Below are 27,599 nucleotides of genomic sequence, written 5' to 3'. Positions count from 1 at the left end.
TCCCAGAAATCTCCGGGGCGCGGCAGTTGGCGCTTACTGGTTGTAGCAGCAGTGGGGTCCACGAAGCCCGCCGGGAGTTGGTGAACTAGGTCTCCTAGCGTCCTGGCCGGCAGCCACAGCCTGCCCGGAGTTGGACTACATTTCCCAGAGCCACCGCGTCCCGAAGCGGCTTCATTTCCGTTTTTTTCGCGTGATTTGGGGACGTCGCATGGGGAGAGGGCTGCGTCCCTGGAGGAGTTTGGCCTGGCTCCCGCAGGGCGGGCGAACCCGAAACCGGGCAGGGACTCCGGGCACCAGATCCTGGGCCCTGAACTGCACCCTCTATCGAGGTATGTCCGGAACGCCAGGGCGGAAACGCTCCGAGGAAGCGTCGGGGTGTGTGCGTGTGTGTGTGTGTGTGTGTGTGTGTGTGTGTCAGGCAACCTGGTATTGGTTACCGTATCGGCGAATGGGCGTGTACTACTGTGGTTTTGTGTGTAAGCGTTTGTGTGAGTGTGAGTTGTTTGTGACTCTGAGGATGTGGTAGTTCTGCTTTGACTGTGTTCCTGACCGCTTGCTTCCCTGATTGGAAATGTGCTTATGTGACAGCATAATTGTGTGTGGACCGTTTGTTCAAGACAGCGGCGTGCGACAGTGTTGTTGTGACAGGCTGTTTGGAAGTGCTTGTGTTACTTTGAGGTTGTGTGTGTGTTACTGGGGTTTGCCTGTGACTTTGAGGTGTTATGATCGTGTTTCTGTAACACGATGTTTGTGATTGCCTGTTTCCTTGAACTGGCACTTGGTTGTGTTTTTCTGACTATCTGATTGAATGACTGTGAAAAGAGTAAAAGTGTTGTTGTGAAAGGTTCTTTTGGGCTTTGTGTGTCCCCAGCAGGGTGCTTGTATGTGCTTGAGTGATGTGTATGTTCGGTGTAGGATTGGATTTTCAGACTAGATGGTCAGACAGTGAAGTGTTAACTTGGTGATTGTGACTGGCTGTGAGACTGTGGAAATGTGATTGTATGTGACTCTGTAAGTCATTTGTATGTTTCATAGCCTGTGACCTTATGGAAGTTTATCTGGATACAGAGGTAAAATTGCATCTTGGTATTTCTGGATTCATTCTGGGGCTGAGTCTGCCTATGGATCAAGAATCCCATGTGGGTACCTCCCTGGTGATCCAGTAGCTAAGGTGCCCTGCTTTGGATCCAGGGAGCCTGGGTTCCATCCCTGGTTTGGGAATTAGATCCCACATGCTGCAACTAAAGATCCTTCATGCTGCAACTAAGATCTGGAACAGCCAAATAAATAAATATTAAAAAAAAAAAAAAAGACTCCCATGTGGTCCTCTGAGGATGACTTCTTTCTCTTTTGATCACGGTGATTCATTTCCCCTCTTTTCACACATTGGCTGTGGTGCTTCATTTTTCATATTTATCCTTAGTTTGCTGTGGAATTTAAGATGTAACTTCCCTACTGCTTGCTGGTGCCCTCTTACCTTATAACCTTCAGGGTTTTGAATGCAGAAAAGTGACAGGAGGGAATAAGTCAGAAATTTGAAGTCCTGATTCAAGAATATTAGCTATTTCTAAAGCACAGATTCTTGAGATGAGAATTTTAGAACTGATGGCACCTTAAAGACAGGTCACTGGGAAATGTAATGGAATTCCAGGAGTGGAAATACTTCCAGAAAGTGTGCTAGAAGAGTCAGTCAGAGACTTGGGAAACTGTACACTCCACTGCAGCTTGTCTCCAACAGACAGCTTTGAATTCAGAAACAGATTCTAGCCCAAGATGGCTGTGATCTTGGCCCTTCTTTCTAATACAGAAAGTGCAGAACTGTTCTAGTTTCCTTCTGATTTTCCTCTATATTAAATGAGGGGTAGATTAATGGGGTGGGGGTTCTAATTTAGAGTATACCCTCAGAAAGGGCCAGTATCTCATGGTTCTTTTTTTTTCCCCCTCTGAGAGTAGCACCCAGGGGAAGGAAGAATGACTGTTGTACAGTCAGAAGCAAGCTTCAAGGTGTGTGTATGTTTCCTCTTTGTTTCATGAAATGATTTTGTTTTTTCAGGATGTAAGAATCTTTTCTTTTTGAAATGTCCCACCTAAGCCTTCTCAAATGATGGAGGGGCCAGGCAATTTTCTGTAGACTGGGAGCAAGGAATTTATGTGCAGTTAATTGTGATAGATTCTTCCTGCTGCTGCTGCTGCGTTGCTTTAGTCATGTCCGACTCTGTGCGACCCCCAGAGACGGCAGCCCACCAGGCTCCCCTGTCCCTGAGATGCTCCAGGCAAGAACACTGGAGTGGGTTGCCATTTCCTTCTCCAATGCATGAAAGTGAAAAGTGAAAGTGAAGTCACTCAGTCGTGTCCGACTCTAGCAACACCATGGACTGCAGCCCACCAGGCTCCTCTGTCCATGGGATTTTCCAGGCAAGAGTACTGGAGTGGGGTGCCATTGCCTTCTCTGTAGATGCTTCTTGCTACTGCTAAGTCACTTCAGTCGTGCCCGACTCTATGCGACCCCATAGACGGCAGCCCACCAGGCTCCCCTGTCCCTGGGATGCTCCAGGCAAGAACACTGGAGTGGGTTGCCATTTCCTTCTCCAATGCATGAAAGTGAAAAGTGAAAGTGAAGTCGCTCAGTCGTGTCCGACTCCTAGTGACCCCATGGACTGCAGCCTACCAGGCTCCTCCGTCCATGGGATTTTCCAGGCAAGAGTACTGGAGTGGGGTGCCATTGCCTTCTCCCGGATGCTTCCTAGTCATGGTTAAATTGAGGAAGAAGGACCTTGAGATCCATAAATTTAAAAAGGAAGAGCTCTGTTGTGTTATTTCTGACATAGCAGCATTCTGTTTTAACTTTTTTTTTTTTTTCAGAGATACACAAAAGTGTAATGAACTATCACATGCCCACCTTAAAAGTTATCACTTGGTAATCTTATTTCATTTATTCTGCCTTCAGTTCATAATCCCTCCTAATTTGCCTTTGGATTTCTTCTTTGTTGTTATGGGGTTATTTAGCAACACTTTATTTAGTTTTCAAACATTTTAAGGATCTTCCAGATGTTTTTCTGCTACTGATTTCTAATTTCATTCCATTATATTCAGAGAATATACTTCATATGACTTGAATCGTTTTAAATTTATGAACATTTATTTTATGACCCAGAACGTGTGGGCTCTCCTATAAATGTTTGGTGTGCACTGAAAAGACTGTCTTCTGCCACTGTTGGGCGGAATGTTCTGTGAATACTTGCTGAGACAGATGGATTGGTAGTGTTTAAATCTTCTGTGTGCTGTGCTCAGTCGCTTCAGTTGTGTCCAACTCTTTGCAACCCTATGGACCTGAGCCTGCCAGGCTCCTCTGTCCATGGGATTCTCCAGGCAAGAATACTGGGGTGGGTTGCCATGCCCTCCTCCAGGGGATCTTCCCAACCCAGGGATCGAACCCATATCTCCTGCATTGCAGGTAGATTCTTTACCCCTGAGCCACCAAGAAAGCCCCCTTAAATCTTCTGTACTCTTATTGAGTGAGTTGGATTTACCTTTCTCTGTAATTTCTATCAGTTTCTGTTTCATTTATTTGAAAGCTGTATTATTAGTTACATAAATATTTCAGACTATATGTCCAGATGTTGAATTGACCCCTTTATCATTCTGAAATGGTTTCCTCTGGTAATATTCTTTGCTCGAACATTTAATTTATCTGATATTTAATATAGCAACTTCAGCTTTTTTTCATTAATGTTAGCATGGTATATCTTTTTCTACGTTGTTACTGTTCAGGTGCTAAGTTGTGTCTGAGTCTTTGAGACCCCATGGACTGCAGCATGCTAGGCCTCCCTGTCCTTCATTATCTCCTGGAGTTTGCTCAGATTCATGTCCATTGAATCGGTGATGCTATCTAGCCATCTCGTCCTCTACCGCCCGCTTCTCCTTTTGCCTTCAATCTTTCCCAGCATTAGGGTCTTTTCCAGTGAGTCACCTCTTCACATCAGGTGGCCAAAGTATTGGAGCTTCAGCATCAGTCCTTCCAATGAATATTCATGGTTGATTTCCTTAGGATTGACTATTTGATCTCCTTACAGTCCAAGGGACTCTCAAGAGTCTTCTCCAGCACAGTTCCCCAAAGGCATCAATTCTTTGGCACTTAGCTTTCTTTAAGGTCCAGTCTTTTTCTATACTTTTAACCTATTTGTGTTCTGATAAAGTACATTTCTTGTAGGCAGCAGTTCGTTGGATCTTGTGTTTTTATCCAGTTTAACAATATCCATTTTTTAATTGGAGTGTTTTTACTATTTGTATTTAGTGTGGTTAATGGTGCAGTTTGGGTCAAATCTATCATCTTGCCATTTATATTTGTTTTATCTGTTCTTTCTTTTTCCATTTTTTTCTGCTTCCTTTTGGATTGAGAGGAAGAGTTTCAAAATTACAAGGCCAACATTTTTGCTAATCTTATAAATACAGAAAACAGCCCAGACTTCATGCAGTTCAATAGGACATAACCCACTAAAGGATCTGTAATCAAATTCTATGTTTTTAAAGTCACCTATAATAACCTTTCTTATAGATTAACCATCAACTTGAGAGACACAGGCTCCTTTGTTTCACCTTGCTTTCTACTTTTAGGGATTGTCTTCCTACCACTTTGATTTAATTTTGTTTTTAAATCACATAAAATATTTACATATTTCTAAAATCAAAACTATAGAACAAGGTGAATTTAGAGAAGTCTAGCATCCATTCCTGTCCCTTTCACCTTGTTTCTTCCCTCTGTAGATAACTCCCTGTACTTGCCTTTATTCTTCTACTTCTCTTTCAATTGATATATATATATAAGTGTATGTGTTTGTATGTATCTGAAGTAGTGAATAACATTTGGTTGTTTTCCTTTATATGATGTTAGCAGCCATTGATAATCTTTCCTTTAGAATCCATTATTTTATCAGAAGTTACAGAATATTATTTAATTCTATAATTTCTTCTGCATTTATTAGCTGGGATACTTCTACAAAGGGAACCATCCTCTCATCAGTGTCTTAGTTACTCTGAAGTATAGCTTATGCAAAAAAAGTAGAATAGGGAATTCCCTGGTGGTCCAGTGTTAGCACTCGGTGATCTTACTGCCCAGGCCCAGGGTTAGTCCCTGGTGGGAGAACTAAAATATGGCAAAAAAAAAAAAAAAAAGTAGGATGAAAGCTTGATTTTACATCTCATTATTTTTCAGTATCTTTCAAAATTTATCCTATGTTTTTCTTTTAAATTACCATTAAGAACTTGTTGATTCAAATATGTTTGGTATGTTCAGTCTGTAGCAGTTATTATTCTTATTAAAACTTAAATTATCTTTTACCAGTGGGATCCTCTTTACTTCTTTACTACTTCTGACTTGGCTCCTTTTGAATTCCTTATGATGGCTTTTGGAGTCTTTGGTAGATTCCAGACTTTCTGGTGTGACAGGATGTTCTAAGCCCATATTTTCCTGTGTTAAATATGAAATCAGCCACTTCTATATGGAGCTGTGGTTCCTTTTAGTGCTAAACTGTTTTAAAAAGCCACAATTAGGGTGATAGTTTTCATTGCTTCTGGTTGTTATTGCTTGTAGGTTTTTATAGAGCTGGTTACATATGTATTTTTTAGAAGGAGAAAAATAGATCCTGAGTTTATACTGATATTTCCAATGAATTTAAAGGTTATAGTTTTTCTTAATTTTTACATTTGTATCTCTTTTTGTACTCTGGAAATCTTTATTCTTAATAACATTAAGATAACTACATATTTGCTTCATTTTCATTGATATATGTGTACCTGATGTTATTATTTCAGAATGTGAATGTTTTAGAATAACAATGCCAATATAATTAATAACAGTATAGCTGCTGAAAAACAGTTTATATTTCTTTTGTCTGTAGGTTATATTGCACTAGGAATCTAATGTCAAATGTATATATTTTAAAGTTCCTTGAAATAAACACTTCCTTTCTGTGTTTACCCTGCTAGTATTATGAACAGATAAGTTTGTTTCAATTTGCTTTTGGTTCTTAGGGATTTTTTTTCTGGTTTGATTTAATTTTTGTCTTATATGAAACACAGTTCCAAAGTCAAATGGAGTCTATTTGATATTACCTTACAATTTTTTGTGTGTCTGTGTTAATGAGAGATATTGAACTATAATTTTTCTTGTAATATTTTTGTCAAGTTTGGTATTATGGGTTTTTTGCCTCAAAATGTAAAAAAAGAATGTTTACTCTTTTTCCTACTTTCTGAAAAAGTTTATGAAAGAATAGTACTATATCAGCCTTAAATGTTGGTGGAATTTACTGGTGAAGTCATCTGAGTCCTCTCTGTGGACAGGGTGTTTTGTTTTTTACTGAAAATTCAATTTCTGTAATATCTGTGGGGCAGTTTATTTTTTGTTTCTTCTTCTGTGACTTTTAATAATTTGTCTTTTAAGGTATTTGTCCATATCATTCATGTTGTCAAGTTTATTGGCATAGAGTTGCATCATCCTTTTAATGCCTATGAAGTCTGTAGTGTATTCTCCATATTGGTAATTTCTTTTTCTCCATAGACTTGCTAGAAGCTTATCAATTGTATTAATCTTTTGAAAAAACACATTTTTTACTTTGTTGATTCCCTGTTAATCCATTTTGGATTTTAATGGATCCATTTTGAATCCATTGTGGATTTTGTGTTTATTTCTTTATTTCTTTTCCTCTTACTTTGAGCTTCATTTGTTCTTTGGCCAGCTCCTGAACGTGGGAACCTAAATCACTGATGGTATCTCTCTCTTTTTACCTATCATTTAAAGCTATAAATTTTCCTTTAAATACTGGTTTTGCTACAGCCCACAAAATTTGGTAATTTGCAGCTTGTGGAATCTTAATTCCCTGACCTGAGATTGAATCCATGCCCCCTGCAAGAGAACTGTGGAGTCCTAACCACTGGACTTCCAGGGAAGTTCCAATAAGTTGTGTTTTCATAGTCATTCAGTTCAATCTATTTTCTAATCTCCTGTGATTTCTTCTTATGGGTTATTTAGAAGTATGTTTAATTTGCAGATATTTGAAGTTTCTACTAAAACTCTTATTGTTATTTCTAATTTAATTGTGTGTGAACCAAGACCAGAAAATATACTCTGAATGACTCAAACTTAAAATATTTTTAGTACTTTGGTTGTGGTTATCCTAAGGGAGTTGCAGTCAAGGATTCAGGCCCCCTCGCCAGTCATGCTCTTAATGCACATCTGCCTTTCTAACCCAAGTGCCTCCATTATACTCTCTCTTTCTTTTTAAAGAATACATTTATTTACTTATTTGGTTGTTGCTGTACACAGGTTTTCTCTAGTTGCAGAGAGCTTTAGTTGTGGCGCTGTGCTTAGTTGCTCTGTGACATTTGGGAATCTTCCCAGACCAGGGATTGAACCTTTGTCCTGTGCACAGGCGGGCAGATTTTTATCCACTGTACCACCAGGGAAGTCCTTCAATACCTCTTTATCAGGCACCTCTGCCAAGAGTTCCTTATCATGGATAGGGAGGCAAACCTTGATACTTTGTCTCCACTGTGACTTGGTACTCAATACTTTTCTACTCCTAGCCCTTCCTCTATCTCCCTCTCCATGAAATGGGAGGGGCCTCTTTTTTTGGTACTCCTTTGACAGTGAGATGATTCCACGCATCTGTATTTATCCTTCTGACCCTCTTTAGGTGCTGTTTCATGGGGGAAAATGGATCAGTAGGGGAGTCAGCACTTTCTCTTGGCTAGCCTCTTGCTTATACTGGCTGATTAGTAAATGATTAAAGATTAAGGGCTTGACTGGTACTTTATTTTGGCTGTTGTCTTCATCAGCTTTTCTAACAACTGGCAGCTCAGCTCGCTCTAGCACATCTCAGCTTTTGACAGTTGAGTGTGATGTTCTTGACAGTTGGGTATGATAGCAATTATATCACAGTGCTTGATAGTTTTGAATAAATCCTCTATATTGTTACTAATTTTTAAAAATTTTTGTTGTATCAGTTACTGAGAGAAAGATGTTAAAATTTACAAATCTGATTATGGATTTGTCTGTTTCTTCTTTTAGTTCTGTCAAGTTTTGCTTTCAGTATTTGATATTTTTTTGTTAAGTCTCTACACATTTAGGATGGCTATGTTTTCTTGATAAATTTATCATTTATTTCCAGTATTACTCTTTGTCTTGAAATCTATTTTGCCTTATATTAATATGAGTATACAAGCTTTCTTATACTTAGCGTTTGTATGATATATATTTCTCCATTTAACTTTTAACCTATCTGTGTCTTTGTATTTAAAGTGTGTTTCTTATAGACAGCATGTAGTTGGAATTTGCTTTTTGTCTTGTTTTGATATTGTCCTTTTATTGAAATAATTGGATTATTTACCTTTAAGGTAAGTAAAATTTAGTTTAAAACTGCCATGAATGGGAGCATCCACATATGTTTTTTAAGAAAAACTTGGCACTGTTTGGAGTTTAATTAGTTCACTTAAATTTGTATCTTTAGCTCTGTGATGAATTTTTAATTGTGATTTTCATTTCACCTGAATTCTCTTTTATTGTTATGATGGGCATAGTTACCTATTGCAGCTGGAAGAAGTGGAGTTTCTAATTATTTGTTGAGCACCTGTATCAGTGATTCTCTGTAGAGGCAGTGACTTCTACAGGGATGTTTTAGAAATATAACTGGGTGCTTGTCAATGTTAAGATAGCTGAACTGAGGGTGAAGCCTTCTGGCTTTTGAAAGACTGAAGCAAACCATGAATCTAGATCATAGGTTTGACAGCTTTTCTGTATAGGGCTAGATGGTACATATTTTAGGCTTAATGGGCCACATGGTCTCTTGCAGCTCTCAACTCTGCCATTATAGTGTGGAAGTCACCAAAGACAGTATATAAATGAATGAGTATAGAGTATAGATGTATTTCAGTAAAGCTTTATTTTAAAAGATAGTTGGTGGGCAGTATTTGTCCAACTTCCGATCTAGATGTCCTGCAGTGCACAACAAAAAAAATTGTTCAGTGACCCGCAAAATGAGGACCACAGCTGGGGGCGGGGTGGAATGTGTTTTTTTTTTATTTGGGTCTAGAATCTCTCATATACTTTTCATATATTTTTCTCTTTTACTATTAATTGCATAGTTTTACTATTAGCTAAATCTTCCAGGAATGCTATCATGGTTTGATAAAAGATTGTACTTTGTTTTATTCAGAAATTTACTGAGTTTTTAAAAACCATTTAAAAAAGTTACAGCACTGGCGGCAACACTGCTTGTGATATTTGACTCCAGTTATCTCAGACTTAGATCTCTACGTGCACTTAACGCGTCTCCTTGATTCTACAGAAACAGACAGACACACACACACACATATGGCCTTTATTTTAAAATGTCAACTATAAGTGATGTCAACAACATGTTTTCTGTGGTTGTAAGCATAAGTATTTAACTGTTTGTGCCTTCTGTGTTGTTGTGTATGATCATTAACATATTAAAATGTAACAGGTGGGCATTCTCTCTTATTTTTGGTATGAGTGAGTGAAGTTGCTCACTCGTGTCCGACTCTTTGCGACCCCATGGACTGTAACCTACCAGGCTCCTCTGTCCATGGGATTTTCCAGGCAAGAGTACTGAAGTGGGTTGCCATTTCCTGTACTGTATATAAATGTGTCTTATTGCCTACAAGTTTCATTTTAGAAACAGAGAAGTTGTAAATATTTTCTTTTGTATATTGAGAGAGCATTGAGTTTGACCAGGGTAACAGCCATCACCTACCTCTTTCTCCCCTGCTTAGTGTGTATTTTGTGGATAGTAGAAAGAGATAGGAAGAGGAAAACAACAAAGATAACTCTGACTTATCCATATGGAGCTTTGTACAAAGCATGGGCTCATGGTTTTGTTTTTTCCTCCCCAGCACTACCTTTTCCAGACTCTGCTTCTCTAAAATAGGAATCTAGAAGATGATCAATCATGTCTCGCAGCTCTAAAAACCATGGCTCAGGTAAACCAGTACCCTCTTTAAATAATCACTTTTTTACAGAATATGTGCATATTTGTATTGCTTATTCTGAAAACTTCCTTTCTGACTCACCCCACTCAGAAATGAGCTTTCTGGTTTGTTCCATTGTTATAAGTGATAGTGTTTTCCCTAAGTATGCCTTTCTAATCTAGTTTATACTCACATGCTTAGGCAAAAATCCAATGAGCATCTTTGACTGGGAGCACTGATATAACAAAAGCAGAGACACAGAGATGTTTACACACAACACAGGAGAAAACTTTGAAATTCTCTTTAGACCTAAGTTTCCTGGTTAGACAAGGTAGGATTTGCTCTTTACTGGGCTTAGTGTCCGTACATAGCAAGACCTCATGCTTTGTGAGCTTTTAAGATTATTAGCATGATTAGGGATTGAATACAGAGGGATCAGGGATCTACCCTGGGAATCCATGATTGACCAGTACCAATAACATGGATCATTTTGAGATTCAGCATGTTGGGCTAATCTTGAATGTGTAAGTTTAGATTATCCATACCACCTTTCTGTTGCTTTGAATAAGGAAAAAGGTGAGTTTTTTAAGTGATGAATAGTAACAAGAAAGATCATTATTCATATGATGATGCTGTTGAGAATTATAAACTCCCAAAAGTAAGAAATGCTTACAAGGTTTTTATATAACCTAAAGTGTTTGATGATGCATACTTAATAAGTTAGATATATTCGTTATATGGAACTATTGTATAGCCTATTTTAAGTATTTATTAAGTTGTTGGTAATAGGAAAATGCTTATGATGTAATGTTCTTTTTTTTTTTTTTTGATGTAATGTTCTGATATTAATATAATGAACCTGAGGTTTCAGTAAATTCTTTCATTTTATACAAATCTTATAGAGATTTTATAAGATTTTACAGAAATATTTACCAAATGTTTTTCTTTCTTAAATGGAGAAGAAAGAGAAACTCACATTTATTGAGCATGTATGGTATATAAGATACATATTGTACAGGGTACTTTGTGTGCTATTTCTTTTAATTGGGATGTTGCATTTACTTTATGAATTTCCAGATTTATGTGTATAATGAGATATTCTATATGCAGCAACATAGATGGATAATCTATCTACAGCGAGAAGCATGAAAAGAAACTTGAGAATCAGCACCAATTTGTTTAGTGTCTCATCCATGTAAAAGACTGCCCAGTTAAATTGCTGTGTTCCCCTCTTTGTAGAGAGCTCTCTCCATCATCTCCCCTTCCATTGAAAAAGTATTTTCTTTATTTTCACAACTACTGTTATGTTTCTGTTTCAGAGATCAGTGATGTTCAGGGATGTTGCCATTGACTTCTCTCAGGAAGAGTGGGATTGCCTGAACTCAGCTCAAAGGGATTTGTATAGAGATGTGATGTTGGAGAACTATAGTAACTTAGTGTCACTAGGTAAGAACATCTACCCCTAGTATTTCAGGATCTATCTTTGGAATGGCTGTTTTCGTTTCCATTATTTCAAGGTTGTTTTTAAGTAATTAACTGCATTTTGTATTATTCTCAAAGGAATAGTTTTAAATTGCTAGAAGTAGAATGGATAGTTGCATTCAGTTCAGTTCAGTCGCTCAGTTGTGTCCGACACTTTGCGACCCCATGGACTGCAGCATGCCAGGCCTCCCTGTCCATCACCAACTCCTGGAGTTTACTCAAACTCATGTCCATCATGTCGGTGATGCCATCCAACCATCTCATCTTCTGTCATCCTCTTCTCCTCCTGCTTTCAATCATTCCCAGCATCAGGGTCTTTTCCAATGAGTCAGCTCTTCACATCAGGTGGCCAAAGTATTAGAGTTTCAGCTACAGCATCAGTCCTTCCAATGAATATTCAGGACTGATTTCCTTTAGGATGGTCTGGTTGGATCTCCTTGCAGTCCAAGGGACTCTCAAGAGCCTTCTCCAACACCACAGTTCAAAAGCATCAATTCTTTGGCCCTCAGCTTTCTTTATTGTCCAACTCTCACATCCATACATGACGACTGGAAAAACCATTGCCTTGACTAGACAGACCTTTGTTGGCAAAGTAATGTCTCTTCTTTTTAATATGGTGTCTAGGTTGGTCATAACTTTTCTTCCAAGGACCATGAGTCTTTTAATTTCATGGCTGCAGTCACCATCAGCAGTGATTTTTGGAGCCCCCAAAAATAAAGTCAGCCACTGTTTCCACTGTTTCCCCATCTAATTGCCATAAAGTGATGGGACCGGCTGCCATGATCTTCGTTTTCTGAATGTTGAGCTTTAAGCCAACTTTTTCACTCTCCTCTTTGATGTTCATCAAGAGGCTCTTTACTTCTTTTTCACGTTCTACCATAAGGGTGGTGTTATCTGCATATCTGAGGTTATTGATATTTCTCCCAGCAATCTTGATTCCAGCTTGTGCTTCAACAAGCCCAGTGTTTCTCATGATGTACTCTGCATATAAGTTAAATAAGCAGGGTGACAATATACATCCTTGACGTACTCCTTTTCCTATTTGGAACCAGTCTGTTGTTCCATGTCCAGTTCTAACTGTTGCTTCCTGACCTGCATACAGGTTTCTCAAGAGGCAGGTCAGGTGGTCTGGTATTGCTGTCTCTTTCAGAATTTTCCACAGTTTGTGGTGATCTACACGGTGAAAGGCTTTGGCATAGTCAGTAAAGCAGAAGTAGATGTTTTTCTGGAACTCTCTTGCTTTTTTGATGATCCAGCAGATGTTGGCAATTTGATCTCTGATTCCTCTGCCTTTTCTAAATCCATCTTGAACATCTGGAAGTTCATCGTTCACGTATTGTTGAAGCCTGGCTTGGAGAATTTTGAGCATTACTTTACTAGCGTGTGAGATGAGTGCAGTTGTGAGGTAGCTTGAGCATTCTTTGGCATTGCCTTTCTTTGGGGTTGGAATGAAAACTGACCTTTTCCAGTCCTGTAGCCACTGCTCAGTTTTCCAAATTTGCTGACATATTGAGTGCAGCACTTTCACAGCATCATCTTTTAGGATTTGAAATAGCTCAACTGGAATTCCATCACCTTCACTAGCTTTGTTTATAGTGATGCTTTCTAAGGCCCACTTGACTTCACATTCCAGGATATTAATATAATGACTCTAGGTGAGTGATCACACCATTGTGATTATCTGGGTCATGAAGATCTTTTTTGTATAGTTCTTCTGTGTATTCTTGCCATCTCTTCTTAATATCTTCTGCTTCTGTTAGGTCCATACCATTTCTGTCCTTTATCGAACCCATCTTTGCATGAATTGTTCCCTTGGTATCTAATTTTCTTGAAGAGATCTCTAGTCTTTCCCATTCTATGGTTTTCCTCTATTTCTTTGCACTGATTACTGAGAAAGGCTTTCTTATCTCTCCTTGCTATTCTTTGGAACTCTGCATTCAAGTGAGTTGGAACTCTGCATTCAAGTGAGTATATCTTTCCTTTTCTCCTTTGCTTTTCGCTTCTCTTTTCACAGATATTTATAAGGCCTCCTCAGACGGCCATTTTGCTTTTTTGGATTTCTTTTTCTTGGGGATGGTCTTGATCGCTGTCTCCTGTACAATGTCATGAACCTCCATCCATAGTTCATTGGGTATATTTATCTCCTCTATCCTTTAAATATAATTGCTTATCTTCCTTCTGTCTTCCTTCCTGTCTTCCTTGATGATCAGGGGAGAGAAATGAATTCTGGGACACTTGTAGTATTGCCAGAAAAAGCAAGCTATGATTCATTGTTAGAAGTTAGATCTACCAAAGCAACTCTAAATATTTTTTAAATAGGTGCAGAAATGTATGGTTTTTCTGACAACAGAAGAGCTTATAATTAATATAGTGAGACAGAGGATCAATGTATTTTACTAACTATTCAAGTGAACACAGTTCATTACAAAAAAATTCTCTTATTTGTGTTCTGTAGTTGAATATCATATTTTAAGAACTGCGTATTTTACAAAGAATGAATATGCTAGAACTGCCTTTTATTGGAAATTAGCTCAGGAAGAATCTGTGATTGTCGAAGAAAGTTGATTTTTTTCCTATAGCAAAATAAGGAACAGAGCCTATATCAATGAGAACTTTAATAAGTGATTTTCCTTCCTAAATAATGACTTTAGTCCTTGGACTCTTCAAGTCACTAGCATATAATTGTCTCTTGCCTCTTCCCTCCCCTTCTCCCGCCCCATAACAACCCTTTTATATAAATTTGAGGGTCAGTTACTTTCCAGACTTGTCTATATTTAGATTTATTGTCTCCATTTCAAAAACTATGTTTGTTTATTCAAAATATATTTATTTATTGGGAAGACTATTCTCTGCCAATGATTGTAGTAGGCACTGGAGAAATAATGATCTAAACAAGGATCCTATTCTGCTGAAACCTACATTCTTGTGGGAGAAATACAAAAAAATAAGGAAACAAAAATATGTGTGTATGTGTGTGCATGTATGTGTACATATATTTATTTAATAAATATAGCAATTGCAGGTAGCAATAAAGAGTATGAATAAAGGTAAAGTAGAATAGGCAAATAACTAAATGGCAAATGGAGGGGTGCATTATTTTAGGTAAATTTTGGAAAAACCTCTCTAAGAAGGTAATACTTGAAGAAAGACTTTACCTGAATAAGGGCATGAGTCAGGGGGAACAGTATTCCAAGTAGACAGAGTAAATAGTAAGTATAAAGGGCTTGGGGTGGGCATTAACTTTGTAGGAAAAATAGGAAAACATTTTATTTAAAGACAAGTGAATGACAGAGTAATAAGAAATATAGTTAAAGAATAGAAAAAAAAGAGTTGACATTTTATTCTCTAAGGTGATGCCCTCTGAATCCTGGCCGAAGCAAATGCATATTGTCTCTGAAGCAAAGTAAGAGGGCTTTAAAATTCTCACAAATTAAGATCAACAAAAGATGAGCTCACAAATATCATCAAACTCACAAGGAAACAGGTCACAGGTGAGTGATAGATAATCTAAGGAAACAACAGATTATGTGGCAAATGATTTCACATATTGGAATTTTTAAATGTAAGTATAAACTAGTGGTGAAATATTCGAAGAAATAAACTGAATCACAAAAATGACAAGCAATAAAAGGTTTTTATAAAGGAACAGATTTGGAGGAGAACCAAATTGAATATTTCTAAAGGTTCTGTTTAGTTCTTTTAAAAAATATTAATAATCATTCTAAGATTGATAATTTGACTGCATGGGAATTATTCTCTTTAGAAAAAGACATAAAAGATAAGCCTTGAATTTGGTGAAGAAACTTGCAATGCATATTCAGAAGAATTAAATTAGTATGTGGAATATAAAAATCTTCTATAGATGGTTAAGAAAAAGGTAAAAGACATTATAGACAGTTCAAGGAAAAGGGAATGCAAATAGCCAATAATCATGAAAAACTTTAACCTCATTAGCAGTCCAGAAATGCAAATTAAAACCAGTGAGATAATTGTCTCACACACACTAGATTGGCAGAAATTAAGAAGTATGACAGTATCAAGCGTTTACAACTATTTAAGGCAGAAGTATTATATACCTTATTATTCACAATAGCAAAAAAATGGAAATGACCCAAATGTCTGTCAGCTGAATGGATGAATAAAACTGATATATCCTTATAATGGAATATTAGTCAGCAATTAAAAAAGAATGAAGTTGTGATACGTACAACATGGATGAACCTTGAAAATAGGCTAACTGAAAGAAGCCAGACACAAAGACTATTTATATGATTCCCGTTAAATGAAATGTCCACAATAGACAAATCCATAGAGAAAGAAAGTGTATTTGTGGTTGCCCAGCCCTGGGGTGGGGGCTGGGAGGTGAGGGTGGATAGAAAAATGAAAATGGGGAAGTTGAAAATGGCTGCTAATCGATATGGGGTTTCTTATTGAAGTGATAAAAATGTTATAAAATTTGATTGTGATGATTGTTGCACACACAACTCTGTGAATATAGTAAAAACTGTTGAGTTGCATGTATGCTAAATGAATGATCTGTAGGTATATGAATTATACATGAGTAGATCTGTTTCTTTTAAGAGTTCTATACCTTACTGACATTGGTATCAATTGGCATAACCACTGTGGAAAAATATTTAGAAATTATTTCCAAACTTATATACACTTTGGAAATAGCAGGGTTCCTTTTAAAATTTCAGGTCCAAAGCCACACCCCAGACCAATTAAATCAATGAGTACAGGACACTGATATTATTTTTTTGAAGGTTCCTTAGGTTCAAATAAATGTTCTGACATGTTTGGTGACTACTGTAATATGATATTATCTGAGAATTTATCTTTTAAATTTAACTGTTATTGTCAATATGAATATGTTTGGATTTATTTCTTTCCTGTTTTAATGCTTTAGGTTTACTCTTTTTTTTTTTTTTTTTTTTTTGAGTGTGTGGCATGCAAGGTCTTAGTTTTCCAGCAGGGATTAAACCTGTGCCCTCTACAGTGAGAGCACAGAGTTTTAACCACTGGACTACCAGGGAATTCCCTTGGCTTACTCTCTTGATCTTCTTTGATTCCTTTTAAAATCTTTCCTTAATTGGGATGGGTAGAGTTATTTTTTTTAGGTCCATTTCCTCCCTTGTTTAGTTTGGAAGACATATACCATTTATATGCTCTTACTGGTTATCTTTAATTTTTTATCACATGCACTTTATTCATTTTAATGCAATGCAGTTTTGTAGTTTTCAGTAATTGTAATATTTGAAAAATTTTACATTTTAATGGAAGTTAAATATTTTACTAGATATTAACTGTTTTAATTAATAATAAAACATATTCTTTCCACATATAATATTTGGTTTGAATACTGCTTTGCAGAGGTCTTGTGATAAACTATATGCCTCACTCTCATACCTAGGATTTCAGGGGCAACAATTAAAAACCACAGATATAAAGGATTGTTCAGTTCAGTTCAGTTGCTCAGTCGTGTCTGACTTTTTGCAACCCCATGAACCACAGCATGCCCAGCCTCCCTATCCATCACCAATTCCTGGAGTTTACCAAAACTCATGTCCATCAAGTCGGTGATGCTATGCAACCATCTCATCCTCTGTCATTCCCTTCTCCTCACACCTTCAATCTTTCCCAGCTTCAGGGTCTTTTCAAATGAGTCAGCTCTTCACATGAGGTGGCCAAAATATTGGAGTTTCAGCTTCAACATCAGTCCTTCCAATGAACACCCAGGACTGATTTCCTTTAGGATGGACTAGTTGGATCTCCTTGCAGTCCAAGGGACTCTCAAGAGTCTTCTCCAGTTCAAAAGCATCAGTTCTTCGGTGCTCAGCTTTCTTTACAGTCCAACTATCACATCTAGAAATGAATACTGGAAAAACCATAGCATTGACTAGACAGACCTTTGTTGACAAAGTAATGTCTCTGCTTTTTAATATGCGGTCTAGGTTGGTCATAACTTTCCTTCCAAGAAGTAAGTGTCTTTTAATTTCATGAGTGCAGTCACCATCTGCAGTGATTTTGGAGCCCCAAAAAATAAAGTCAGCCACTGTTTCCCCATCTAATTGCCATTAAGTGATGGGACCGGATGCCATGATCTTCGTTTTCTGAATGTTGAGCTTTAAGCCCACTTTTTCACACTCCTCTTTGATGTTCATCAAATGGCTCTTTAGTTCATCTTCATTTTCTGCCATAAGGGTGGTGTCATCTGCATATCTGAGGTTATTGATATTTCTCCCAGCAATCTTGATTCCAGCTTGTGCTTCTTCCAGCCCAGAATTTCTCATGATGTACTCTGCATATAAGTTAAATAAGCAGGGTGACAGTATACATCCTTGACATACTCCTTTTCCTATTTGGAACCAGTCTGTTGTTCCATGTCCAGTTCTAACTTTTGCTTCCTGACCTGCATACAGGTTTCTCAAGAGGCAGGTCAGGTGGTCTGGTATTTCCATCTCTTTCAGAATTTTCCACAGTTTGTGGTGATCCACACAGCCAAAGGCTTTGGCACAGTTAGTAAAGCAGAAATAGATGTTTTTCTGGAACTCTTGCTTTTTTGATGATCCAATGAATGTTGGCAATTTGATCTCTGGTTCCTCTGCCTTTTCTAAATCTATCTTGAACATCTGGAAGTTAACGGTTCATGTATTGTTGAAACCTGGCTTGGAGAATTTTGAGTATTACCTTACTAGCGTGTGAGATGAATGCAGTTGTGCAGTAGCTGGAGCATTCTTTGGCATTGCCTTTCTTTGGGATTGGAATAAAAACTGACCTTTTCCAGTCCTGTGGCCACTGCTGAGTTTTCCAAATTTGCTAGCATATGGAGTGCAGCACTTTAAAAGCATCATCTTTTAGGATTTTAAATACCTCAGCTGGAATTCCATCACCTCCACTAGCTTTGTTTGTAGTGATACTTCCTAAGACCCACTTGACTTCACATTCCAGGATGTGTGGCTCTAGGTGAGTGATCACACCATTGTGATTATCTGGGTCATGAAGATCTTTTTTGTATAGTTCTTCTGTGTATTCTTGCCACCTCTTCTTAGTATCTTCTGCTTCTGTTAGGTCCATACCATTTCTGTCCTTTATTGAGCCCATCTTTGTATGAAATGTTCCCTTGGTATCTCTAATTTTCTTGAAGAGATCTCTAGTCTTTCCCATTCTTTTGTTTTCCTCTATTTCTTTGCATTAATCACTGAGGAAGGCTTTCTTATCTCTCCTTTCTATTCTTTGGAACTCTGCATTCAAATGGGTACATCTTTCCTTTTCTCCTTTGCTTTTCACTTCTCTTCTTTTCACAGCTATTGGTAAGGCCTCCCCAGACAGCCATTTTGCTTTTTTGCATTTCTTATTCTTGAGGATGGTCTTGATTCCTGTCTCCTGTATAATGTCATGAACCTCTGTCCATAGTTCATCAGGCACTCTTGTCTATTAGATCTAGTTCCTTAAATCTATTTCTCACTTCTACTGTATAATCAAAAGGGATTTGATTTAGGTCATACCTGAATGGTAGTGGTTTTCCCCAGTTTCTTCAATTTTAGTCTGAATTTGGCAGTAAGGAGTTCATGATGTGAGCCACAGTCAGCTCCTGGTCTTGTTTTTGCTGACTGTATAGAGCTTCTCCATCTTTGGCTTCAAAGAATATAATCAGTCTGATTTCGATGTTGACCATCTGGCCATGTCCGTGTGTAGAGTCTTCTCTTGTGTTGTTGGAAGAGGGTGTTTGCTGTCTACCTTGAAATGAATTGGTGGCTGCTGTGGCAGTGAGTAGAGATTTATAAAAGATGTGAAATTGACATGTCTATGTCAAATACACACTTCATTTTCACAAAATTCTTATCAGGATTGTACCAGCAGTGTGTGACTATACTCTTTTTCTACACTTTGATGAACATTGGATAATCATTACATAAAAATACGTGTCAATTTGTAGATAAAAAATTGAATGACATGAGTTTAAATATTTTAGGAGTATTTCTGTCTATTTTGGTCATTTAATCATTACCATTATTGTTTGTGTCACTTAACAAACACATCCTTAAGAAAAGACAATATCTCCCTTCTCCCAGGACAATAAAGAATGTTAGAATACTTTCATTTTGATTAATCTTTCCAATCTGATATGTTATTTTTGACTAATATTTTAATTGTTTCCTTTAACCCCCCACAGTGGGCGTTAATTTTGTTTTATAGTGGTAGTATTTGGTTGTAGATTTATTTGCATGATTATCTTTTTATTTGCACACTGTTCCTCTTCCACCATACCTTCCTACTGGGATTGAAATACATTAGGCAAGACCAATTTTTAGTAAATACTCTTCATTTTATATTTTTTGCTTCACCTTTATTTTTAACCTGATGATTTAAGTGGGTATAGAATTCTATGCTGACAATTATTTTTTTCTCAGTGCTCTGAAGATATTATTCCACTGTCTTCTGGCTTCTGTTGTTGCTCTTGAGAAGTCTGCCATCTGTCTCATTGTTGTTCCTTTTGTAAGTAATCTGTATTTTCTCTGTTTTAAGATATTTTCTTAAGATCTTAATATAATTGATCATATTGTTTTCTTTATTTCTAGAACTTTGTTATTTTCCCTCTCCTTTAGATGTTTTCATTTCTTCTATATTTCCTCTCGTTTTGATTTTATATTTTCATATATTTCAAGCATTTATATTACATGTATCATTCAGTAATTACAGTTCCTGGGAAACCAGTCTAATTCTTCAGTTTCTTGCAAGCATGGGGGCTCTTGTGTAATGATGAATTATCCATAGCACTTTTTCTTCATTTGATAGAGATTCTAGGGCAAGATAAAAATGTTCCTTGTCATTTTCCTTTGAGGTCATATGGATCTTTTTCCTTTCTCTTTTTCCTTTCCTTTCTCTGTAGGCCTTGGACAGTTCTGATTTTGTGAAGAGAAGCAGTGCCAATCCTTGACCTTTTTGTCTCTTGGGTTTTTTCTATACCGTTAAGATACAGACATTTAGGCAAGTGAAGTCAGCAAATGTCCCAAGGGTAGCTGTGACTTCAGAGCATGCTAACCTCTGGCTTCTGATGATCTCTTCATTTTGCCCCATTTGGATCTGCTTTAGTTTTTTTTTTTTTTTTTTTTTTTTATGAGGACTTCCCTGGTGGCTCAGATGGTAAAGCGTCTGTCTACAATGCAGGATACCCAGGTTCGATCCCTGGGTAGGGAAGATCCCCTGGAGAAGGAGATGGCAATCCACTCCAGTACTATTGCCTGGAAAATCCCATGGACAGAGGAGCCTGGTAGGCTACAGTCCATGGGGTCGCAAAGAGTTGGACGCGACTGAACAACTTCACTTTCACTTTACTTTTTTTTAACTGTGGAATACTTGTAAAAAGAATACTTGTAATACTTTGTCATATATTACCTAGCATTTCTTGGTGTTTTGGGGAAATCTGACCACTGTTCATCTACTTGCAGTATTGAATCCTTCTACCTTTGAACATACTATATCTACTTTTCTTTTTATGTCCTCTGTAAAGTTTCATTGCCTTTTTAAAAGATCTTGCACATTTCTTGGTAAGTAATTTCCTTAGTACTTCATAAATTTTGTTCATATTATAAATAGGAATATTTTGTTCTGTGAAAAAATTCATAGATATAAATACACATACATAGATAGAGTGAAATATTCATCTCTGTAAATTGATAATAACCTTACAGAAATATCTAATAGTTTTTCAGTGGATCATTTTGGATTTCTAGGTTGATAATTTGCTCTCCACATATATTGTATGATCCTTTTCTTTTCTATATGTACCATTAAAAGAAAACTAATCAGTAGAATGAGCTGAGTATTTGAGTATATCACATTTTGAAAACAGTTATTTTTGTTTTTCAAACTAATTGGGGGTGCTTCTAATGTTTAATTTAAAAATTTTCTATTAAATATGTTTATGTAGGTTTCTGGTTAATACCCTTAATTAGGTTAAGGAAGAGCCATTTGGTCTTAGAGTTTTAAATACAGTCTTAAAATACATTTTCTGATGTTGAACTATTTCTGTGTTTGTAGGATAAACCTTATTTGATAATGATGTATTAGTCCTTAAATACACAGCTAGATTCTCTGTTGCTAATATTATACTTTTAAAAATTTACCTATGTTTGTTTGTGAAATTGGATTGGTTTTCCTGAGCTTTCTTTGTCCAGTTTTGTTACCTGAGTTCATTTAATTTTGTAAAATGACTTGGATGGATTTCTATATTTTTATATGTTCAAGAACAGTTATATGTGATCTTGCCAATAATACTGTCAGTCATCAGTATCTATTGCCTTTTAGAAGCATAGACATTGAACTCAAATTTTAAATTCTAATGTGGTTATTGATGTATATTCAGATTTTCTATCTTCATGGGTCATTTTAAAAATTATTTTCATCCATTTCAGCATTTTTATAATTTACTATTGAGTTATATATAGTTTTTTTTGTCATAAGCACTTTTTAATTCCTTTGGATTTGGGGGACTTAAGTCTTTTCTTTTCCAGTGTTTTGGATTTGTGCCCAATCTGATTTTTTTCCTACATGTCAAAGTTCTGTATCATGTATTGGTGTTTGCAAATAATTAACTTGTAGTTTTGCTAGCCATTTCTATTCTTTCTGCATTCTAGTTTACTTGTTTATTGATTTTTAGATAGCTAATTGTTTTATTTCTCTCCTTCTTGAGTTGAACCTTAATTCTCTTGTTTTTAATTATTTCTTGTTTTCTAATAAATGGAGTTAAGGCTATAAGTTTTCTGTGGTACATTAGCTGAATCTCATGGGATTTCCCACAAGGTTGCTCTTGGTATTTAGTTTTAAATTGTGGGTTTTACTTTTCTGTCATTTTCCTTTTATGATAATCATTATATGGAAGTATCTTAATTACATTATATATTTTTTGCATGCTTTTGTAATTTCTAATTTTATTGTAATGTGTTAACATGTCATCAGTTTTACCCATCTACCCATCTTATGTTCCAGTCTCTCTGTCTTTATTTCTTGTCTGTTTATATTAGGTCCTAAAAGGGGGTAAGGTACTGTTTCCTTCTACTTACACAACACTTTTGATCCTAGATGTGTGGATTTTCCCATAACAAGCAATTCTCTGGTTTTTGGTGGACACCAACTGGGTATTCTACAGTTTAACTCAGTTCTGACACTGACTCCCCAGAGTAGTACAGACACCACAAGTTAAGGACTCAGTCCAATAAGATTGACCACCACATCAGATGACAATTCCAAGTTCCAAGTTGTCACAGGTACTTCTGACTGACTGGCTATAAATCAGGATTTCTCAGTGGCTATAAATCTCAGGTTCAATAATTTGCTAGAATGGTTCACAGATGTTAGAGAAACATTGACACTTAACAGTTTATTATAAAGGATACAACTCAGGAGCAGCTAAATGAAAGAAATGCGTAGTTTTTACTGTTTATGCTGGAATCATCCTATCAATAATCAATACTGTGGCCAGACCAGCCCTTGTAGTTCTTATGATGATTGCAAGTATGTATCAGTAGTATGTATCAGGAAAACTTTGAGAAAATAGAAGTTTATTAACTTACAGGACCTGGAAATTACACAGCACATCTGAGGCCATACAGTGAGGTTGTTAGGGAAGAGAGAATGCAGGAGAGAAAAAGAGAGCCAGTACACAGGCATGTGTGAGCCTGGGGTTCTGCTTTAACTGGGATTGAGGATTTCACAGGCCCACTCATTAGTGAATTTAAAACGTGGAATTGGGAGTCTAAAGCGTGGGAAGATAAAAAACAAGTGGCCCAGTTTATTGAAATCAACTAAGGTCTCTAAAACAAAGGAGCTTACTGTGGGGATGCAGCCTGAATCAGCCTGCCTCTACCTAGTTGTGTGGCTGGCAGCATGTTTATTGGTCCAGACATGCTTGAAATGAATGCCTTGACAATCAAAGTTTAACTCATACTCTTGCATTACAGAAAAGAAAAAGAAAAAAAACAAAACACACCAACTGTAAGGCTTATACCATAGGAATGTATGGAGAAGAGTTGCAGAGCTTCCATACCCTCTCCAGGTATACCACTCTTTTAGCACTTCAGTGTATTCACTGACTCAGAAGCTCTCTGAATCCCTTCTGTTAGGGCTTTTCATGAAGGCTTCATTACATAGGCATGATTGATGAACTCACTGGCCATTTGTAATTAATTCAACTTCCAGGGGATCTTCCTGACCCAGGGATGGAACCCACATCTCCTGCATTGGCAGGTGGGTTCTTTACCACTGGGCCATTAGGGAAACTCCAGCAACACATCACTGTGGCATGAAATCAGTTTAGTGGTTTTTGACTCTGTGTGTGAGAGAAGATGGAGTGGAGGGGAAAAAGATGACTAAAATAGTGTAGTGTAGATTAAAATAGAAAACAGAATAGGCATTGTTTTATAAAACTAAATATATATCAGGTTCTGATGTGAAAGGTAAGTAGTACACAATGTTTGGAAAACACTGAGGTTATTTCCTATGGATATTATTTCCATATATATTTTTTCATATACAGTCTTTTCTACTATGGAAGTTCTTTTGAAATGACAACAGAAATTTTCCTCTTACCTTTCAGACTTGCCCTCAAGGGGGGCAAACAAGCTCTTATCTCCAAAAAAAGACATTTATGAAACAGAATTATCCCAATGGGAAATGAGTGCCGGACTTGAAAACTGTGATCTTGAGAACTCTAGTTCCAGAGATTATTTGGAAGTCAAAGGCACATTGGAAAAGCAACAAGAAAATCAGGCATATTTCAGTCAAGGAATGATCATATATGACAAAATGTCTATTTTCAACCAGCATGCTTATTTATCTCAACATCCCAGGTGTCATTCTACTGAGAAACCCTATAAATGTAAGGAATGTGGGAAGGCCTTTAGACGAGCCTCACACCTTACTCAACATCAGAGTATTCATACTGGTGAAAAACCCTATGAATGTAAGCAATGTGGGAAGGCCTTTAGTCGTGATTCACAGCTCAGTCTTCATCAGAGACTTCATACTGGTGAGAAACCCTATGCATGCAAGGAATGTGGGAAGGCCTTTACTCAGAGCTCCCAACTTATTTTACATCATAGAATTCATACTGGTGAAAAACCATATAAATGCGAAGAATGTGGGAAAGCCTTTATTCGAAGCTCACAACTCACCCGACATCAAAAAGTCCATACTGGGGAGAAACCTTATGAATGTAAAGAATGTGGGAAGGCCTTTACTCAGAACTCACAACTTACCCTGCACCAGAGACTTCATACTGGTGAGAAACTCTATGAATGTAAAGAATGTAGGAAGGTCTTTACACAACTCTCACAACTTATTCTTCATAAGAGAATTCATACTGGTGAAAAACCCTATGAATGTAAGGAATGTGGCAAAGCTTTTATTTGTGGCTCACAGCTTTCTCAACATCAGAAAATACATAATGGGGAAAAGCCATATGAATGTCAGGAGTGTGGAAAGGCCTTTATTCGTGGCTCGTTACTTATGCAACATCAGAGGATTCATACTGGTGAAAAACCCTATAAATGTGAAGAATGTGGGAAGGCCTTTATCCGTGGCTCACAACTTACTCAACACCAGAGAATTCATACCAATGAGAAACCCTATGAATGTAAGGAATGTGGAAAGACCTTTAGTCATGGCTCGCAACTTACTCAACATCAGAGAATTCATACTGGTGAGAAACCCTATCAGTGTAAGGAGTGTGGAAAGGCCTTTAATCGTGGCTCCCTCCTTACCCGACATCAAAGGATTCACACTGGTGAAAAACCCTATGAGTGTAAGGAATGTGGAAAGACCTTTAGTCGTGGCTCAGAACTTACTCAGCATGAGAGAATTCACACTGGTGAGAAGCCCTATGAGTGTAAGGAATGTGGGAAGTCTTTTATTCGTGGCTCACAGCTTACACAACATCAGAGAATTCATACTGGTGAGAAGCCCTATGAATGTAAAGAATGTAGAATGGCCTTTACACAGAGTTCACATCTTTCTCAGCATCAGAGACTTCATACCGGTGAGAAACCCTATGTATGTAATGAATGTGGGAAGGCCTTTGCTCGTGGCTTACTACTTATACAGCACCAGAGAATTCATACAGGTGAGAAACCGTATCAGTGCAAGGAATGTGGGAAGGCCTTCATTCGTGGTTCACAACTTACTCAACATCAACGAATTCACACTGGAGAAAAACCCTATGGATGCAAGGAATGTGGGAAGGCCTTTAGTCACGGTTCTCAACTTACTCTACATCAGAGAATCCATACTGGTGAGAAACCCTATGAATGCAAAGAGTGTAGAAAAGCCTTTACTCAAAGCTCACATCTTTCTCGACATCAGAGAGTTCATACTGGTGAGAAACCATATCAGTGTCGGGAATGTGGGAAGGCCTTTACTCGTGGTTCACAACTAACTCAACATCAAAGAATTCATATCAGTGAGAAATCTTTGGAATATAAGGAATGTCGGATAGACTTCAGTCATGACTCACAAGTTTATATATGAATTACCTGATGCTTGTAATTAATATAGAGAGCCTTCTCTGGTCATTAATTCATTATCAAAGAATTCTTAAAATGTGAACATGTAAACACATTTGCTTCATAAAGTTCAGAATCAGTGAATTTGTATGGGGGAAAGATAATGCTAATGTAATCCATGTAGAAAAACCTGTCATTACTGGAAACCTACTCAAATTTAAGAAATTATAATAGACAATAATTCTGTTCATGTAAATATAGGAAGACTTTTAGCCATAGACATATGTCTTTTTCAAAATTATCTTGACTCTTTCAGTTGCTTTCCTTTGTGACATTTAACATGATAATTAACTGCTGCTTTGGTTTACTCAGTTATCAGATAGACCTAAGAAGAATACCTTCCTTATAAGATTCTCAGAAGTATTATATAAGTTATTAAATGTAAGGTTCTTAGACCAGTGCCTTCAACATAGCATTTTGCAAATATTAGCTATCATTATTACTCGTGTTATTTTAGAGAATTTGCACGAGAAGACATTTATGAGTATAATGAATATTGAGAAATCTTTCATTAGCCCTGAACCTTGATTATTTGAGAGGAGGGCACTGTGTGCTGTAATGAATATGAGAATGCTTTCATTCACATCTTGTCACATATGCTGTAAGAGGAAATTCATAATGTAAAAAAGAACCCTGTAGATATAATCAGTGAATCGTTGAAGAGATTTGAATTGTAACAAAGTCCAAAAGCTCTTATTTTCTGCCATGTCTGACCACTAGGTACAAGTGTTACTTAGAAAGGAAAAAAAAAAAATGGATAGCCAAAATAAATCTTTCTACTAAGAAATTTTTAAAAATTTGAATGCACAGCTTTTGAGTTAAACTAAAAAAATTGATATTGTAGGCTATTTTGCAAATAAAATGATGTGAATCTGTATCAGAGACTATTTCCCCACCCTGAATTCATTCTTTTTTCTTCAGTAATAGAATTCTTGGCTGAAAAACTTTCTCAGCCTCCCTTGAAGATCTATAAGCTGGAAGAAGTGTTTGTATGAATAGGACATTTAAGAAATAATTTCCTTTTTTGCACTTTTTTGTTTCACTGCCTACAATGCGGATATTTAAATCTGCAGCTCTGGCAATTCTGTAGGAACTTTGAGAATGGTATCTGAGTATTAAGGATGATGGAGCAGGATTACAGAACATGTCTCCACTTATGTTGATTTTATGGAACAGCCATACCATTTGGGGTCTGCCTGCCTTCTGTATTTCTTTATATAAAATTAAACTTGTTCGTTGATGCTGTTGTCATTTTGTTATTGACACTAAAAATTACAATGGATATAAAAGTTTGTACCTGAAAGTGGAATGCTGTGGGTAAAAGAAATCTCAAATATGGCATTAACTTAGGGTGATGGGGAATGAGGATATATGCTCAATTCTGGCTAGAGAACTGAAATGAGCAGTCATCTTACAAGAAAGGTCCTGTACCAATTAAGGCTTTAATGTTAGAAGAAATGGTAGAAGTGACTCAGAGTGTGTGTGTTGAATATTTTTTTGCTGCTTTCTTTCAGTAATATCCTGTGAAAGACATAAACTTAGTGTAGAATTAGCTAGAGAGAGCCTGCTAGC

General features: G+C 37.0%; 2 protein-coding genes and 1 non-coding gene across 7 annotated transcripts in view; all 3 read left to right on the top strand.

Moving 5' to 3' along the window:
* LOC129631957 (zinc finger protein 569) overlaps positions 1 to 27,599 on the top strand; it is a 159,090-nt gene that overhangs the window by 60,838 nt on the left and 70,653 nt on the right. The gene's annotated exons all lie outside the window — the stretch shown is intronic.
* LOC129631956 (zinc finger protein 420) lies at positions 21 to 27,267 on the top strand. 4 transcript variants are annotated; one of them, XM_055553310.1, is made up of 5 exons: positions 21 to 329; positions 1,954 to 2,004; positions 9,910 to 9,996; positions 11,304 to 11,430; positions 24,065 to 27,267. In XM_055553310.1, exons 3-5 carry the CDS (start codon positions 9,988 to 9,990, stop codon positions 25,990 to 25,992), a joined length of 2,064 nt encoding a protein of 687 aa, XP_055409285.1. In that variant the 5' UTR covers positions 21 to 329; positions 1,954 to 2,004; positions 9,910 to 9,987; the 3' UTR covers positions 25,993 to 27,267. The 4 variants fall into 4 exon arrangements, with proteins under 4 accessions (XP_055409285.1, XP_055409284.1, XP_055409287.1 ...); XM_055553309.1 differs by lacking the exon at positions 1,954 to 2,004; XM_055553312.1 differs by lacking the exons at positions 21 to 329; positions 1,954 to 2,004; positions 9,910 to 9,996; positions 11,304 to 11,430 and adding an exon at positions 14,822 to 14,957.
* On the top strand, positions 20,596 to 20,667 carry TRNAC-ACA (transfer RNA cysteine (anticodon ACA)). The gene has a single exon. It is a non-coding gene; the product is annotated as a tRNA-Cys (tRNA).

This window comes from Bubalus kerabau, chromosome 17, assembly GCF_029407905.1.
Source record: "Bubalus kerabau isolate K-KA32 ecotype Philippines breed swamp buffalo chromosome 17, PCC_UOA_SB_1v2, whole genome shotgun sequence".
Taxonomy (NCBI): Eukaryota; Metazoa; Chordata; class Mammalia; order Artiodactyla; family Bovidae; genus Bubalus; species Bubalus kerabau.
This window is presented reverse-complemented; position numbering and strand designations above follow the sequence as displayed.